At 39.3% G+C, this 17,779-nt stretch overlaps 1 protein-coding gene across 1 annotated transcript; it reads right to left on the bottom strand.

Moving 5' to 3' along the window:
• Nucleotides 1-164: 164 nt before the first annotated feature.
• myo19 (myosin XIX) lies at nucleotides 165-17,456 on the bottom strand. The gene is made up of 24 exons (XM_084074504.1): nucleotides 17,209-17,456; nucleotides 15,498-15,645; nucleotides 14,401-14,549; nucleotides 14,162-14,275; nucleotides 12,237-12,369; nucleotides 12,081-12,150; nucleotides 11,674-11,776; nucleotides 11,208-11,304; nucleotides 10,984-11,060; nucleotides 10,789-10,879; nucleotides 9,457-9,622; nucleotides 9,110-9,183; nucleotides 8,887-9,008; nucleotides 7,037-7,150; nucleotides 6,754-6,930; nucleotides 6,503-6,643; nucleotides 5,962-6,069; nucleotides 5,804-5,874; nucleotides 5,617-5,696; nucleotides 4,799-4,944; nucleotides 4,460-4,589; nucleotides 3,954-4,039; nucleotides 3,138-3,461; nucleotides 165-2,711 (listed from the first exon to the last, which is right to left on the bottom strand). Exons 1-24 carry the CDS (start codon nucleotides 17,260-17,262, stop codon nucleotides 2,595-2,597), a joined length of 2,892 nt encoding a protein of 963 aa, XP_083930630.1. The 5' UTR covers nucleotides 17,263-17,456; the 3' UTR covers nucleotides 165-2,594.
• Between the last annotated feature and the right edge of the window lie 323 nt (nucleotides 17,457-17,779).

Raw genomic sequence — 17,779 nt, 5'->3', positions numbered from 1 at the left:
ATCAGTCATCACTAAAGCATGACAGTACCAATTATGTCTACTTACTCTGCAGGTGGTGGATAGCTTGTAAATTGTTGAGCTATCCGTCTGCCTTTGAGTAATACAGTGAGGACTGATAAGTTTGAGAAAATGTGCTTAACAAATAATCAACATGACCGTTGATCTATCATAGGTGTAAAACAGTTTGTATTTATTTAACATTACAAGAAACGGAGCATACAGTAAGGTAATACAAAAAATACTGGTCATATACTCAAACTGAATATTTCAATGCTTTGGCATAAGATATTTAAAAGAAAATCTATTGCAGATCCTGAAATGTGTAGTGGTAAACTTAGATATAAATTACTAGCAATCAACAGCAGTTACAACAGCCTCCGTTAGTCAAATACAAAGGTTCCGGAACAGATGTACGTGTTACATCTAATAGTTGTACATGTAAAATCTGCACCTGTTAAAACTGAATTCTCCTGATTAAAAGGGAAAATCTACCCTAAAGTAGGATTCACGTTATTTTCTAATATTGTACAACTAAGTTTTACTTTGTGAATTTGAATAACACTCTCCTTCAGCTGAAACGGCAGAGTGGCAAGACTAGTGAAGATGTCATTTAGAGACAAAATCCTTGAGCTGGACCTCCTAGGACACAGTAGCTGTGGGGTTTTACTGGAATATACTGTTAGAGCTGCAAGCCCTATATTTAAATAAAACCTAATTTTGCATACAATTCTCAAACAAAAATGCTATGAGCACAAAAGTCATGTCAATGGACAGATTCCAAAAAGTGTGAACTGATGACACAAATATTCGTCTCGATACTCTGACTAACAGCTTAGGGAGAGTTTTCCATATTTTGGAGACACTGAATGAAAAATAAAACCACTGGAATAGCAAAGAATAGTCAGTTTTAGGGCTGATTTTCCCTTTGTTTGGAGCATTAGTAATAGAACCCTAGGTGTCAATTAAAATAATGTTTCCAACAATTTTGTGTCGGTAAAAAGTGAAGTGTAATAAAAATGCATTAATCATGATATACACTACTACCATTACTTTGAACTGCAGTTGATAAAAAGCATAAGATTTGGCAGGTCATTAATATTCACATACAGTATTATGTCCATAACATGGTTTAATATATTTACCTGATAAACATTAAATAAAAATACTCCATAATGAAACCCTTTAAGAGAGCAGCTATTTGACTACTTTCCTCCAGTTTTACATCAACACGATGTCTACTTAGTATGCAGTAATAAATGTTGAGTATCAGCATACATATTTTATGTGCAAAGTATGTGCTTTATCTTTGTGCAATGCTTGCTTTATGCATTAGTTTCCACTGATGGTCATATTGGAAATAAATTATAATATGTTCTGCAGCATTCAAATTATGCATGTCAGATATTTACAAATGTATGCTTTTCACACACAAAACCCCAATACATCAACCAAAGCAGTCAAATAAATACACAAATGAACAATCTTGAGACATCCAGATTTGGACAAAGGCACTTGTCAAACAACAATCAAATTTTCCCCAAAAAGCAACTACAAGAAAAGACATGCATGCACATTATTACATTTTTAAAGGTACCAAGATTGTGACATATGGCAGGTGCTGTTTTGCAAACATAGAATCAAACACAGTTCTGTTCAGTTGAGCCATGACCATAGATTACATTAACCCATTAAAACCGGGAAAGCATCAGTGTCATTTTATATGTTGCGTTGGCTATTCAAAAATAGCAGATAAAGCTGCAACCTTGTACAGCTGCTATTTTTGAAAAAGTTTGAAAAATCTTGAAAGTGTGCGAACTACTGATTTAGAAGGCATTTGTAAAATCAGCCTCAGGTCTTAATGGGTTCAAATAAGAGAACCTTATTAACTCTCTAAGGCAAATACTTTTTTCTTCTGTGGGATAAACTACTTTCTTCACCATTTTAATTCTTTCCAGCAACTAAACCAAAAAACCCTTTTTCCTGGTTTTGATTTATTGCTTTTAAGTCCCTGTTATTAAATGTATTTAGAGAATTTACAGAGCATTCAAGTTATTAGAGATTTTTGCACCTTTGATAAAGCCAGAGGCTACAACAAATGTTAGCAAATGCATTTTGGGTGGAAATTACTGTTATTTTCTATGCTCTTCCATGACCTAGAACATCATAACAGAAGGGTGTGAGTGTGCTCCAGTGGAAAATGGTGAGTCATTAACCATATTCCAGTCCCACAGTATAGTATTCTGTATAAATATAGGGTCTATAGCAGCAAAAAGAATGTGTCAAAGGTTTGTGAAAATGAACAAATGGATGTTGTGGGACTCTTTTGGAAATGTGCTTAAAAAGGTTGTTTTGGTATCATAATTCTTTGCAAACATTTCATTTCAGCCACAGACTGTCACAGACATCAAAATGTGCAACACATTTCTATTTACTATGTAGAAATCTGATATGGTAGTGTTAAATGTCTGTCTGTTCCCTCCATTTAAATCAGTGTTTATACTGTATGGAGCAGGGGCTATCTTTACCTCCATTGCTCAAGCAACACAGGTATTGGCATTCATCTGTTCCCAGGAAATCTTTGTAGTGTTTTGTGTTTACAAGGATTTCTCTAGCAGGATCTCGTTGAAACCCGTCAGTCCCTCACCCATCTGGTCTGGCTGAATGTCAGCATAGAGCAGTGGCGATCTCTGATAGTGGAGCTTCACAGATCCCTGGTAAGACAAGAGGGAAAAATCAAGAAAACTACCCATAACATCCAGCAAGCATAATGAAAAGAAAAAGCTTAAAGGAGGAGTTCACCCAAAAAATGACTTATCTTCTATCAATTGCACACCCCATGAAGCCTTGAATTCATGGATTTATTTTTGTTTTAGTGGCATTCCTAAGCCAATAATTTGATGACCGGGTGTGTATCCGGTAGGAGACACAAATAATCTACTTTGTGTCTCCTACCGGATACATTAGCCGGTAGGAGACGGGAATCAAATTATTGGCTTAGGAATGCCACAAAAACAAAAATAAATCCATGGATTCAAGGCTTCATGGGGTGTGCAATTGATAGAAAATAAGTAATTTTTTTTTTGGTGAACTACTCCTTTAACCTGCTTTTCCCAAAGGTTCTGTGCATGTGTGCTCACCCTGGGCTGAGCTCTAATGGAGGCCAGACCATGATTATACTGGTTAGTCTCCACCTTGTACTCCCCTCTGCTGGAGGGCAAGCTGAGGTAGGCCATTACCAACAGCATCTTTTGGAAGCTTGTGGCTGTCAGAGACACAGTGATGGAAGGAGCTGAGGCCAGAGCAAGGCCCATGGGCCAGCTTCGCACCGTGATAGGCTCTGGAATGCTGGTGAGCTGCACCAAGCCGCTTTCCCTGAGTTCAGGGTTTATTACTGGCTCATCTTCCTCCAGCAGGTCTTTGGCATCATCCAGCTCTGCCTCGGCCAACACATCCATCCTTGCCTGTCATTTGACAAAAATAACAAATTCATAAATTCTAAATTAATTAAGAATTAATAAGTTATTGAATACTGAATGGAATTTGAACTAGGAGGTAGTGGGTGATGTTAAACTGTTATTTGTCCACAATCTTACTAATTCAAATCCAAACAAAACAAATAAGCTTTCTGTAAGACACATTTAAGAACACACCTTGCCTTTATCTAGTGTGGATTTCATTTTGCACTTCAATTATTTCTTATTTTATTCTTAGTTTTGTTGCATGTTATAGTCCTTTGTTTATTCACTTTAACATTTTGGCATTTGGCTCATGATTTTCTTTCACTTTTTATGTTCAGCACTTGAAGTTGCATCTAATATATGATGTTCACTATAAATAAAGTTTGAATGGTTGATTGTGCTTGAACTAACTTGCAAAATAGACATGCAACAGAATCCCAAAACTTTTTTTGAATATAAATAAATACTGAGTGACGCTTTCTTTCCTTTACGTACCCTCCATTTCCTCCAGGTGGTCTGGATGGCGGCGGCTGCCCTGTTCCACTTCCGGACCTGCCTCCTAACCAGCCACGACCGAACCACTGCAGAGAGCAACACACACACACACACACACACACACACACACACACACACACACACACACACACAGTATATTCAACATTTGACTTACAAAGAAAAACAACACCAGCATATACACTGCAACTGAAAACACAACACCCGCATATACACTGCAACCACTTAAAACCTGGCGTCCCTATAGTGGATATGTCATAGCTGAAAATCTTTGATATATAAGGAAAAAAAAGCCAATTTACAAGCTGCTGAGTTTGTAGATCAGCAATTTGGAAAATGTTTCAACTGAGCTTAAGTGGTTAACCAGCTGGCATCTGTTGGCCAGACACTGATGGCACAGCGAGCAGACAAAGCCACTAAATTGTACTGTATATAAACACTGATCCCACTCAAGCTGACACAGCCTGGGTAGTTATTTGGAGTTTTACCTGTTTGGATCAGGGTGGCAGCACGTCTCTGGGTGTGGCGCTTGCGACATTGGTACCTCCGCCAGCAGCACTGTATGGAGAATGCCCTCTGTGTCATGATCCCCTTCCTCTGGTCCTCCAGAAGCTCCAACTGTGGGACAAATCACAGTATATGATTACTGGGGATGAGTTACATGCACTACTGATTATAACTGGGTGAGCAGTGATTCAAGACATTACTATACTTACGCATGAGATAACCATAGACTTAACAATACAAATTTGACACAACATTATCAGGTAGTGGATCAAAAAATGGCAGACATTTATTTTGCATAAGCATTATGTGTGTAAACTGACCATCCTCTGTGTGAGAAAGACTTTAGTTCTTCCACAGTGCACCAATGAGCTGTGTGTCTCACTGTCAAGCTGTTGTGATGAGTCAAGTGACTGGCTTTGTAACACCACCCTGAGAACATCGTCCACAGCCGAACGAATCTCCACATCTGAGACGAGCACAGAGAAGGGCAACCACAAGTTAGACAAGGTTAACTGATCAATCTCTCTAAGCATCATTCAGAAGACTGGATGTGAGCATGGGTTTGTGGGAGTCGGTGTCAGTTAATCAAGCACAAGCAGTTCAGGGGATTTAGCTATAGAGAAGGTAGAAAGCCAACAGAAATAAGACAGTGCAAATAGAACATCAATATCCTGATTGGTGTGAATTGTAAGGTCCACATTAGCATTGCATGTGTTTATTTCCATGCTATACTCATGCAAGAGTAAAAGGACAGACAGCATGTAAGAGAAGTTTTAGTGAGCTGACTTATTCAACATCAATATAAAAAAAAGAGCCCAGTAACAGACAATGCTTTATGATTAAACGACTTGCAAAGCAGCTTTCGGCGGTCAGAAATCCATGCATTTACCTTAAAAGGTTCTAAGGCAGTTGCAAAGTTTGTTAGAAAAGTCCTGGTTTTAATGCAATTGCAAAGTCCCAAGAGAGAAGAGAATTGAGGATCAAGTCTATTAAGAGAGCTAGTGAAGGGAAAAGAACCCATCAGACCTAAGAGAGGAAATAAAATCATCGTCAAGGAGAAATATGCAGAAATGATCCACAAGCATTACATTAGATGCACTAAAGCACAGAGCGATTATGCAGATGATACTTTACTTACCACTACTTTGAGCTCTTGGTTTGAAGACTAAAGATTTAGATATCATTCCATAACGCTGTACAAATCCTTTGAAAGGAATTCTGTACAGCAAAGCAGAAATGACTAAGATCAATCACAAAAGTACAAACAATACAAATGAAAAACTTGGTCCTAGGACTACAATGAAGTAAAACCACAGATGCATTACCTTATTGGAAATCCTGCTGCACTAATATGTATGGTCTCCACTATTCCACAGGCCTCCAACTGCATGATAACCTGACATCAGATAAGGGTCCTAATTAGAATCTTTTTCCCCCTCCTATGTTGTGCAAAACACACATCTTGTATAGGCAAAATATCTACCTCTTCCTTTTTGAAGGTCAGTGGTGTGCAGTGTGAGTTAGGTTTGATACAGCGTGTGTAATGGGGCGTTGTGCAATGGAGAATCTTCATCAGGCTCTCCAAAGAGTTCTACAGTCAAACACAAACCATGGTTATTCTAGTTAAGAAAAAAGAACGAAATAACAAACTTAAATTTACAAAAAAAATGAGTTGACCGAACTAAAAATAAAAACAGATCCGACCGATATGCCCAAATATATGCGCTTAACGTGCGCCAACTTCAAACTCGCTGCGTGCGTTGGCAAGGACTCGCGGGATTGTGGTGCTCGCCACCAAGTTATTTGGATGTGGTTGTCCAGAACCGCTGATCCGACCGCTATGTCCATATATGGACACCAGTATCCAGTTGTCCAGAACCGCTGATCCAACCAAAACCATATATGGGCATGCCAAAATACAGGGTATGGGCATATGTCAACATTGGCAATATCATTTGACATCTTTCAGTGTCAGGGTTGAAGTCCTCAGAGAAACCCAAGTGATCGTGATTGTACTTTCTTACCTTGAACTTTGAGACCACAGTGGTCACCTTACTGAGTCCTCTGCTTGTTGGACAGTCTGCATCGCTGTCAGCAAAGACCAGATGAAGCAGAGGGTTCTCAGACGTCTGAAGCAGTTCAGTGAGCTCTGGTGGCACTGGGTCCTATGAAAAGGAATCAGGTGTGCAGTATAATGAATGGGTAGAGAATGGTCACCATTTAGATGATCAGCAGTTGGTGTGATTCATATATGATGAGTGACTTTCCTATCTACCTTGTTTTTCTCCATCATGCCTTCTATTTGGTAGCTGACTTTACCAGCATAGTGGGCCACAATGAAGTGTGGCAAATTGCTCAGCTTATCCCAGCTTATGTTTGCATTCTCTGAGAGATCATTCTCTAGTCTGACACTCAACTTCTGAGGATCAGAGGCACGATTAAGACGACACTCCTGGGTGGGGGGAAAAGTATCATGCCCATTTATTATTGTAAAATTATTGTTGATTAATGATTATGTAGATTGATCCATGCATAAGTCCTGAAGTTGAACAACAGACCTCGTTGAGAAGAGAGAAAACGCTGGATGGGCTGCCTTCTATCAGTTCCAAACAACTCTGGTTGTCCTGGTATTTGACAAAGGACCACTCCAAGCCCTCCAACACATACTCTTCCTGAGAGGAACAGATACCAAAACAAATTCTGACATATTCAAAGAAAAAAATTACAATTCAATTTTATTATACTGTAGGATTGCCACTCTTGTTCAATCCCTAGGCCTAGAGTATCTGCAGAGTGCTTTTAATGTCATGGAATCACAGTTGCGTAGCTTGAAACTTAACAAAGACTGAATGTAACAAAGACTAAACTGCTGTTGTTCTCAAATCCAATTCAAAGAAGGCATCGGCTTCTTCTTCTGACATTGTAACCTTGCAGGGCAGTCAAATTGAAGTAGTCTCACAGTACAAGTACTTCAGGTATTTTAATTGATGACAATTTTACATTCAAATGTCATATTGAAAACTTGGTTAAGAAGCTCAAGCTAGAATTTTATTTTAGAAATAGATCCTGCTTTTCCTTTGTTGACAAAAAACTGGTGGAGGCTACTTTCCTTCCATTATTGGACTACGGTATGGTGATCTGATTTACATGCATGTCACAGCCAAATGCTTGCACTGGTTAGATACTGTGTATCACAGTGCTCTAGGGTTTGTCACAGGCTGCACGTTTCTCACTCACCATCGTACCTTGTATGCCAGAGTTGGGTGTTATTCATTGACCTCACGCAGGCTCATTCACAGTACTTATTTATCTACAAATCCATCCTTTGTTTGCTTCGCTCCTACATTATTTGGGTATATTACACTCAAAACCATTAACTACAGTTTACGTTCAAGCGACTCCCTGTTACTTACTGTTCCTAAAGCTCGAACTGAACTTGGCAACGAGCCTTCATGTGCGCTGCCCCTGCAGCTTGGAATCACTTGCAGACTGATCTGGTCTTTCAAAAGTTTACTGTCCGACCTGATGGCAGACTCCATCGGACAGTGCACCTGCTTCCCTACCTAAATTGTTTAAATGAATTCCTAAAGTGTGCTATTATTTCTCTTGCCTTATGACTATGTGTGCAGTTGCACTTCTTTACTTCTTTTAATTGTTTTTTTTATGTGTACTTTAACTGTAGAACAAATCTGGCTGAGCAACTTTCACTTGTAGTCCAGTAATATTTGACCAGGAGTATCTATACTGGGGTTGAGTAATTTGTCAATGTCCATTTACATTATATCTATACAAATAATTACCATACCATAATAATACAATTACAATATAATAATAATAAAGTACCGTGCTAACCGTGGTTGATTTATCACTATCTTTTTTTTCCTGTATAGGGATGATTGGGTTTCCAAGTGAAAGTTTTGGCCAACCAAAAAAAGGTTGTGCATAATGTCATTATCTTCCATTTATGTTACCATTAGATGGCCTGTCCTTAATGGTGCACGTCCACATAACATCGCTCACTTTGGCAGAAAAAGCATTTGGAGTGCCTTAATCCGCATTAGAACCAAAGCACTTCTAGAACCAACTAATGTGAGAACCTCTGACGGTCACCATGAAAAACATAACATAGATTTTGAACATACATAGAAATAGATAAACTTCCAGCTAATTCTTAACCCATTTTGGGCGGGAACCCCTATTTGTAACTAACTATACCTTTCAAGACGGGAACCCCTTTTGGGGTTCTTGTTGCTAAGTACAGTATATAGCAACATACATTTGTTGTAATTTTTGAATAAATATTTGAAGTTTTTCAGAAAACTTAAGTCAGGATTTAGAAGGCCTCAGGCCTAAATGGGTTAAGGCAGAAGTCTGAAACAGAAAATGTATTCAAAGCTATCAAAACTACCTGCTGAGCTCTGAGATAGTGGGTGACAAAGTGCTGCTGGAGTTTCTCATTGGCGTAGTTGATGCATAGCTGCTCAAGGTTATTGATTTGAAAGCACTCAAACCCGTAAACATCCAGGAGACCTGGAGGTCAGAGAGGATGATGTGAGCTTGATTAGATTGAATGGTAAAAAAAACTAACAACATATTTGTGATCAACAAAGGCAAAGATAATATTTTTTCACCTATAAAATTGCACCAAGTGGAGTTGTCTGCACATATGCTGTTGTTGATAAACGTAACCAACCATTCAAACAGTCTGTCAAAAAAAAAATCTAAGATTAACAGAGGTATTAGTCATTGTTTCAAACAGCAATTAAATGGCACAGCGCTTTTGCTGTAATGTACAAAGGCAGTATGATGTTTTTATATTTAAGCAGATAACACAAAATGTTTATACTTTTTGTGTTATCTGCTTAAAATACTCAATACAGGCTGGGCCAAAGCCCAACCATAAACTCCTGCATAATTTTCAAACAACACAATCATTGTCCGGTTGATAGATATTGTTTCATAATTCCTTTTCACTCACAGGGCATAGATGACCTTGGCCAGACAGTCTCGCCGAACACCACACTCTGACTGGGAGCAGGGCTTCAGGACATTGTGTTTCCCTGCCTTCAACATCCGCACTCTCAGACATGTCTGCAACTGGTCTGCAGGAATACACAACAGACCAGCAGCCTGATGCAAGAACTCTACCAAAAGGCAAGAAGAACAGCGTGTTGTTAATCAAGTTAGCTAGTTAATTGATGTTGTGTGCAATTGTTGTTATGGCATTGATTACTCCCCAGACACATTTCTGTGTGTTGAGCCCCCACCGGGAGATCCCGCAGAGCCGGCGCCGCCCCCAGCCCATAGCCAATATCACCCTCCCAGCCCGGCTTCACTATCCCGAACACGGGCCAATTGTGTTTGCGTAGACGCTCGACAAAGCCGGATGCACCGCGGTGGACAATTTACTTTTCTTTAATGTCTAGCAGCTTGCAATATGGGCTCACAGGCAGACCTACCAGACTAGTATTATCTTCTCTCAGTCCTTTTCCAATTTGTTACCAAACACCTTTATTTCATTACCTACTTGCATGTTTCACATGGGGCCCAATTTCATATCTGAGATCAATGTCACGATTGATCCTCCACGCTATGTCTGACAACCCGGTAATTTATGACCGAATCGTTCCCACAACCATGAGAAGTCCATGTTTACCATTATTTCAGCTAGGTTATTTGTGCTAATAACATGATGGCTGCAAAGTTAAAACCTATCAACTGTTGATGTGCTTACAGCAACAGTTGATAGGTTTTGCGTAAAACACTAAACCTAAGCAATTGGTCAGAAGGGTTCTGGATACGATATCCAAAGCGCTCCTTTGCTAAAAAACACTTTCTGTGAACACAGGCCACTAGTCTTTGGTATGACTCGACCTTTCTGTGACGCTATATAATACAATTACAGCCATTCCACGTGTCCAAAATTAAGCACCAAATGTTTTATATATTGGCAGAAATGTCTACCGTGTTCTTTTTTGTTTGTACTAAAAGTGTGATTATGAGACCCTTTTCACCATGTAACGAGTCAAAGAACTTCAGGTTCCTCAATCACAGAAGTAAGATACAGATGATAGACAATATATGGACTTATATATATCATGACCACATAGCTATAAAGTAAATATGAGAAAAATGTTATAGCGACTCAAACTGGTCTTTTCCTGAGGAAAAACAGTTTGGATCAAAATGTCGTAATAAAGAAGAAAGCTTTAACTCTAGAGTTTGGATACGTTTTCTCATCTTGTCACGCACTACTTTTTCCAGTACCTGCACAACACTTAATGCAGAATAAATCAGATGGAATAGATACCTTTAGATTCCTCATCTAGGTCACATGGCTGTGATTCATCCACTGAGAAACAGAAGTTTACATTCCCCAGATACAAAATCCCTGCTAATATCTGTAACACATCACACCACAGGGAATACTTTAGAATGTACATGCTGTGCTTACATAGAAAGACAATAATAAACATGAAGAGATTAACAAGTAAAGATACTGTACCCTAAATATTTGTCCCTGTCTCTCTGCATTGATGCCCAGATGAACCATTGCCTCCAAAGTCTCATCAAAACAATCTTCTGAAAAATATTAAAATGAAGGTAAAGACATTAATGTTAATGTAATTAATGTTCTCGCTTATAGCCTTATTGCTTTGTCACAGCAAAAAAAGTAAACAGATCGTGCAAGAACTGTCTCATTATAACAGGGCAGAAATAAAGACCAACCTTCCACAGTTTTCTGAACATTTGGAAGCCACATGAAATTCTGTTCATGTGGCATCTTCCATTCCTTTCTCTGCTCATCTGTGGCCCCGTTCATCATCTGGGGAAAAAAGGATAAAAGTGTTATAAATCAATGCTATTACCTCAACACATTAGTACATTATTTATAGATCATCACTTTTCTGGGCAGAAACCTTGTATCTGTTTTTGAGTGGCTTATTGTCGGTATCAGTCGAGAACAAGGGTGTCTATCCCCTTTTCAATACGCAGACTAGAGCACTGGTAGCTGGATTGCTGAGGTGTAGTACCGCAACACCTATCATTAGCTCCCAGTACTTTAACCAACTCATATGCTGAGCTGGGAGTGCCCAGGATCTAACCCAGAACGGTGAGTGCTCTACCGACTGAGCTACCCGGACTCTATATAATATATACAAACTTTAAAAGGCTTCAATATGTTTTAACTTGCCTGATAGAATATGTGGAAGTTCCTCTCATTAGCTGGTTGGCAGGCCACCCTGGTCTTCTCCAGCAAATACGTTTGTACCGATGCCCCCACTAATAATTGAGACCTTCACAACAATGATTCATGTGAATAAACAAGACTAATCAGCACATTTCAGAAGAAATTCATTCAAGTGATTTCACAACATGAAGAAATTGAGTCCCACACTCCAAATTCCAGATGTCCGCACAAACGTTGCAATATTAAAGTGTGGACTTATGCAAGCTACAAAATGTGCGGGACTCCATTATTCTTCATTGGCATACTTTATTTTTTGTTCCTACACTAACTGTTCAGGCATGTGAAAGTTTAATATGTATTAATTGATTACATAAAGAAAGATGAGGAGACTTGGGGCCAATCATAAGTACCTGTCCAGCTGGAGTTGGATGTATTTTCCAAATCGACTGCTGTTGTGGTTCCTTAGTGTGCAGGCATTGCCTACATAGGGGATAATGCTTGAATTGAATTACTGTCCATGGTGCCAATCTGTATTTCAACTGGAAATCAATGACAAACTGTCTCACCAAAAGCTTCCATGATAGGGTTGGAGTCCAGAACTCTCCTCTCTATTCTATGGACTGTGTCCTGACTCTCCACCACTGAGGAGGAGGATGCCACGGTGGCATAGAATTTCATCAAACACCGCGATGTCCACGTCTAGGAAGAAAATGTATCAAATGTTATCATACTAAAATAATAGTCTTGTGAGTTTATTAATTCATAAGACCACCAATCAATGGCTTGTCTGACCTACTATGTCCCTTGTTAGAAAACCTTTTCATTTGTTTTCTTCTATTCAACCAATCAAACCATGGAGGGTCGCACTCAGAAATAAAAGTCCATATTTCTTATTGTTCCATATGCGTTTCAGCTATTCAGCCTTCATCAGTGTCCACACACACAACGGTGCTGTGTGAAAAAAGTTAAAATAGGCAATATACAAACTTAAAACACGTCGCATCATGATGCATAGTGAGCTTGTAGATCAGCTATTTTCAAAAAATATTTTAAACGGTTTGAAAATGTGGGCCTATAATGACATCACTCAAAATATGGAATGATTATTAATTGATTTATATTAAATTATTATATTAATTATTAGCCCTATTTAGGCTACAAGCAAGAATGCACAAGAGGGCACATAATGTATGCAGCACTTGTTTAGTTATTACAAAGTGGACTAACCTACTGTAAACAGGCACAGGCCCCAAGTATGTCCTAAGGGTAGAGATGTACCGATACCATTTTTTACTTTCCGATACCGATTCCAATACCCATAACTTGCGTATCGGTGTAATTTGAACAAAATCAGGATCAGTGGTTCTCAAAGTGGGGTCCAGAGACCATCTGGGTTCCTTGAGGGGGTTCCAAATAGACCCTTACAGGTCTATAACACTGAGACTGTACTTGGGGGTCCTTGAAATTAAGGTTTCATACGTAAGGTTTGAGAACCACTGATCTAGAAATAAATACAAATGCCATTAATAATTGTTAAAGAGCAGCTACGAGTTAGTAAAATTATAATGTACAGTAAGAGTATAAAACAGTCGTGCAACATCAACTGAAGCATTCAAAAATATGACTGTAAATGAATTATGTGATAAATCACAGGGTATCGGAATCAGACTGGCATACTCGCCGATACCAGCATTTTAGGCAGTATCGGCAGCTTTTCCGATACTGGTATATCGGTATCGGAACAACTCTACCTAAGGGCCCCAACACAGTACCTGTAAACCTGCACAACCATGGGCAATTTCCCTCACACAATTGTATGCATGGAAATAAAGGAAGAGAGCTGCAGTGTCCCCACATTCTGACACAGACGCACCTGAAGGCACTTCAGCTAATGTCTATTTCTCAAAACCCAGCATGGGTGAGCCAATTGTTTCGTGGTTATGGGGGTTAGGGCATTGACTGAAGACTCTTTTTTATCTCAATAGAGTTATTTCTATTTTGTGAAGTTGGCAATAAAAGCCAATATTTTTGAATTGCAACACCTCTCACCAATACTTTTAGACAGAGGGTGCTTCCCTGGGTTCCTACCAATCCCTGTGTATAAACTGGACATTCCCAATTTTATCTCTATCTCATGAGGAGATAAAGACTGGAAGAGAACTGCCGCCAAAAAGTGTAACTTGGAAGTACAAGACTATATGTTGTCCAGCCTACAAGAATTGAACGTAGACCTGTACTTCCTGAACGTCAGGTTAGACATTCACTACTTTCAGCAGTAGTTCTTGTCCAGCCTATATTCTTTCAAGGATTTACAAGAAATCAACATTTTGCTTCAGTGTTTGCTGTAACTTTTCGCCAACTACTAAGATGTAATCACCAACATGGGGCTATAGTGCTAAACTAATAATGCCAGACAAACTGTTGCGAAATGTGACTAATTTATCACACTCTGAAGCCCTGTATCACAATAAAACACTATGTATTTATTTACCTTTCCTGCCCCACTCTCTCCACTAACCACCAAAGACTGGTTAACTGGTTCCAGTTGGCCTCGCACATTCCTGTAGGCCTCCTCTGCCACAGTGAAAATATGGGGTTTTAACTCCTTTATGGGAAAACATTACATACATGTTAAATATTATTTAAGTACCTTTTTTATTATTAATGTCAATACATCCCAGATACATTGGTGATGTCTGATGTCACCCAGTGGCCAGTAGTTGTAAATACCTGTGGCCGAGGAGCACAGTGGTACTCCCTCATCACATCCAGGGAGTAGAGTTGTGGAATGGGCTGGAAGGGATTGAGTGCCACCAAGGTGCAGCCGGCATGGGTGTAGAACACCTTCACACTGTACCTGGCCTGCAGGCATTTCAGCACTGCCAAACCAAAATACAGGACATGTCCATTGGCAATAGGCATAAACAATAACAAACAAAGAAACATGAGAAGCAGATATTTTCAAGATTAGGGATGTTCAATGAATCTCACAGGAAAATAAATCTGAGACAGCTAGCAGCACTGAAGGCCACTAAAATGTCCGGTGTTAGTGAAGTGAGCACTTATTCAAGCTTTTAGAGCAACAAACAGTATTACTTCATAGATAGATTGTGCCAGCAGCACATTTATCTTGACATAGCTAAAATACACACCAGATTCTGTAGAATCTTGTGTGTATTTTAGCTATGTCAAGATAAAATGTGCTGCTGGCACATTTGGCCATGGTGACTTACCCTGCGTTTTAACAGCGGGCAATACTGGGCGACGTCGCCCAAAAATATAATGAAAGTCTATGAGAGCCGGCGATCGGGCGATGCCGGGCGATGCCGGGCGACATCGTCCAAAAGATGGATTTTCTTTATCTTTTTGGGCGATGTCGCCCGGCATCGCCCAGAGTTGCCCGCTGTTAAAACGTACCGTCACAGTACTAAAGGTTACTAAAGGTGATGTCTCTGCCCTCACCTCTCATTCAGAATGATACTGATGCATAGCATAATGGACATGTCTCCATTGGACACAGACAGATTATAAACCTGACTGATGGAAGCATTGCACTCTAGAATTGGCAAGAGGTTCTGTCAACAATTCTAATATCAGTTAAGCACTGTATGACTTTGCAAGAGTCCTGAACTTTATTGTTCACCTCCCTCCACTGAAAAGTCACAGCCTATTGTCTTTTTAGGTTTATAAATAACAATTCAATGTATTACGATGGCAACTAAGATTCACAGTTCAGTCCAATTTTGTTGACAAAATTTAGCTAAATGATCGAACCACCTTATTTGCAAGGGCTTCCACAGAATAATTTCAAAGTAGCTTGACAGTACCGGTCGTTGGAGTCACTGGGTTGACTTTGGTGAGGTCATCATATGTGTGAAGTTGGTCTTCTTCTATGAGGAAGGCCTGGATGTCATCCTCCAGTGAATCTTTGAGAGTCTGTTGACTCGGATGGACTTTCTTACGGAATCCATTCATCTACATAGAATAAGGAAACAAAAGGGGAGTCCAGCACAAGGGAGGAAAATGTATTAACATTTCAAAATGTGTACTAGTTCATACGTCAAATTTGTAATGTCGGGCTGGTCACTCCAACCAAATGGGCGATATTAGGTTGTAAGTAACAGGTTCAATTGCAGGACAGACGACAGCCAAGGTTTCAGGGAAGGTCATTTTATTTCCATGCGACCAAAATGCTTGCCATGCCTTGGTGTAAAAGTAGTAGTTAGCCACAAGGAGATGAATGCCATGTGACTCTTCTCTGTCTCTCTCCCTGAATGTTTGTGGGGATGACTGATTTATCATGTGTGCATCAATTAACTCGATGCACAGTAGGTGTGTGGGGTGTACACTGAGTCCAATTTAGTCTGACCCAGGCCAGGTGTCCCATCCCCTACCCTCATTTTTGAACCATTTCAAAAGGACATGTTTATTATTATTATCATCATCACCATCATCATATTGTACAATTGTTTTACAGAACTACTTTTCTGCTAATTCACAATGATCATGATGAAGGTTGGTTTCTATGTCCTGACTTGGTGTGAGGACTGTAAACAGATGTGCTGAACTAGTCCACACTCTGGTAGTCTACGACTATGACTATAGTACTCCATCACCAGTTATGTGTCAAATTCCCACAGTGACAGCACATCTCTCACAATTTCTTGTCCAGACATGGCATTACGTGTTGTGTTTAATGTGATTTAAAATACACATGACATAACAGAGTAAACAGACAGTAAATTAAAACATATCGTGATGTTGAGTCTGGTCGTTTCATTGAGTGTAGTTTCAGAAGCTACATTATTAACAGTTAATGGGGGGGGGGGGGGGGGCATTACACATTTATAATTTAAATTTACATCAGAAAATTGGGTTAGTTTGCGTTTATAAGCGGAGATCAGTGGTGGAAAGTAACTAAGTACATGTACTAAAGTACTGTACTTAAGTACAATTTTGAGGTACTTTTACTTTACTGGAGTATTTCAACTTTTCAGTACTTCTACTACAATTATTTGAAAACGTTAGTAGTTACTTTGTAGATTTTGATTATTATAACAAAAGTAAACATATACATTAACCTCTTCAGCCGTATATTTAAACTTTGGCTATTTGATCTACAAGCTCACAACGCGTTGCATCGTAACCTGTTGTGAGATAGATCTGCTTTTAATGTATATCTGATTTTAATGCATTTTATACATATTATTCCTTGTGAAACGGGCATAATGAGTACTTCTACTTTTGGTACTTAAAGTATATTTTGATGCCAATACTTTTGTACTTTTACTCAAGTGAATTTTCAATTCCGGACTTTTACTTGTAATAGAGTATTGATACTTTTACTTAAGTACAAAAATGTAGTACTTTTTCCACCACTGGCAGAGAGATGACAGTGCCTGCCTCTAGTAAGAGTTAGCAAAGTAAATATCTTAGTTATAGGCACATTTTTTTCATGGTGTTACAAATCAGGTGTTTTTACTGTCAGGTTAACGGCAAAGAGTAGAAACTCTTTGTGGAAGTTGACGTTACGGTTACCTTTCTTCCTCCATGTCCAAATCCAGCTGTACGTTGGCTCTCCTCAGAATGCATGGATTTCAACTCCACACAGTTGTCCAGTGTTTGTTCTTTATTTAAGCCCTGAATCCTACACGGAGAAGGAGTTATAATTTATATAAAGAAAGAATAAAAGCCCGCAATAGTAGTTGGTTTGCTGTACGTATGCTAGAGCGACATTTTTCTTTGCTGTCATAAATTCCACAAGGACAAACTCATATGGCCTCTGGCCGCCCAACACAACGCCATTGTTGACAGATTTGGGGAGAGAAACAAGCAACCAAGTCTATGAAAACAAGCCCAAAAGAAGCGAGCCCGCCTTCGCTCTTTAAACATTGGCTATTTCAAAATAGCCGATCTACAAGCTCACAACGCCTCACATCGTGACGCGTTGTGAGCTTGTAGATCTGCTCATTCCCCCAACATCTTGATGAAAATGTGATTATTTTTAACAACACAAACCTTGTATGGGGGTCCCTGGCATAAAATGTTTTCAGATGGGGGTCTGCAGACAAATGCATATTCATTTGGGGGTCCTTGAATTGAAAATGGA

Source organism: Gymnoscopelus microlampas (genome assembly GCF_963454915.1).
Source record: "Gymnoscopelus microlampas genome assembly, chromosome: 12".
Classification (NCBI taxonomy): domain Eukaryota; kingdom Metazoa; phylum Chordata; class Actinopteri; order Myctophiformes; family Myctophidae; genus Gymnoscopelus; species Gymnoscopelus microlampas.
Note: the sequence above shows the minus strand (reverse complement) of the source record. Positions and strands in the feature narration are given on the sequence as shown.

What these genes read in the sequence shown, in the direction of transcription:
- myo19 (XM_084074504.1), bottom strand. Translation starts at nt 17,262, where the DNA reads ATGCATTCTGAGGAGAGCCAACGTACAGCTGGATTTGGACATGGAGGA. An exon ending in ATCCAACTCCAGCTGGACAG is followed by an intron (nt 11,777 to 12,080) that starts GTACTTATGATT and finishes ATTGTTGTGAAG; the next exon opens with GTCTCAATTATTAGTGGGGG. An exon ending in CACTTGGTGCAATTTTATAG is followed by an intron (nt 9,009 to 9,109) that starts GTGAAAAAATAT and finishes TCTGACCTCCAG; the next exon opens with GTCTCCTGGATGTTTACGGG.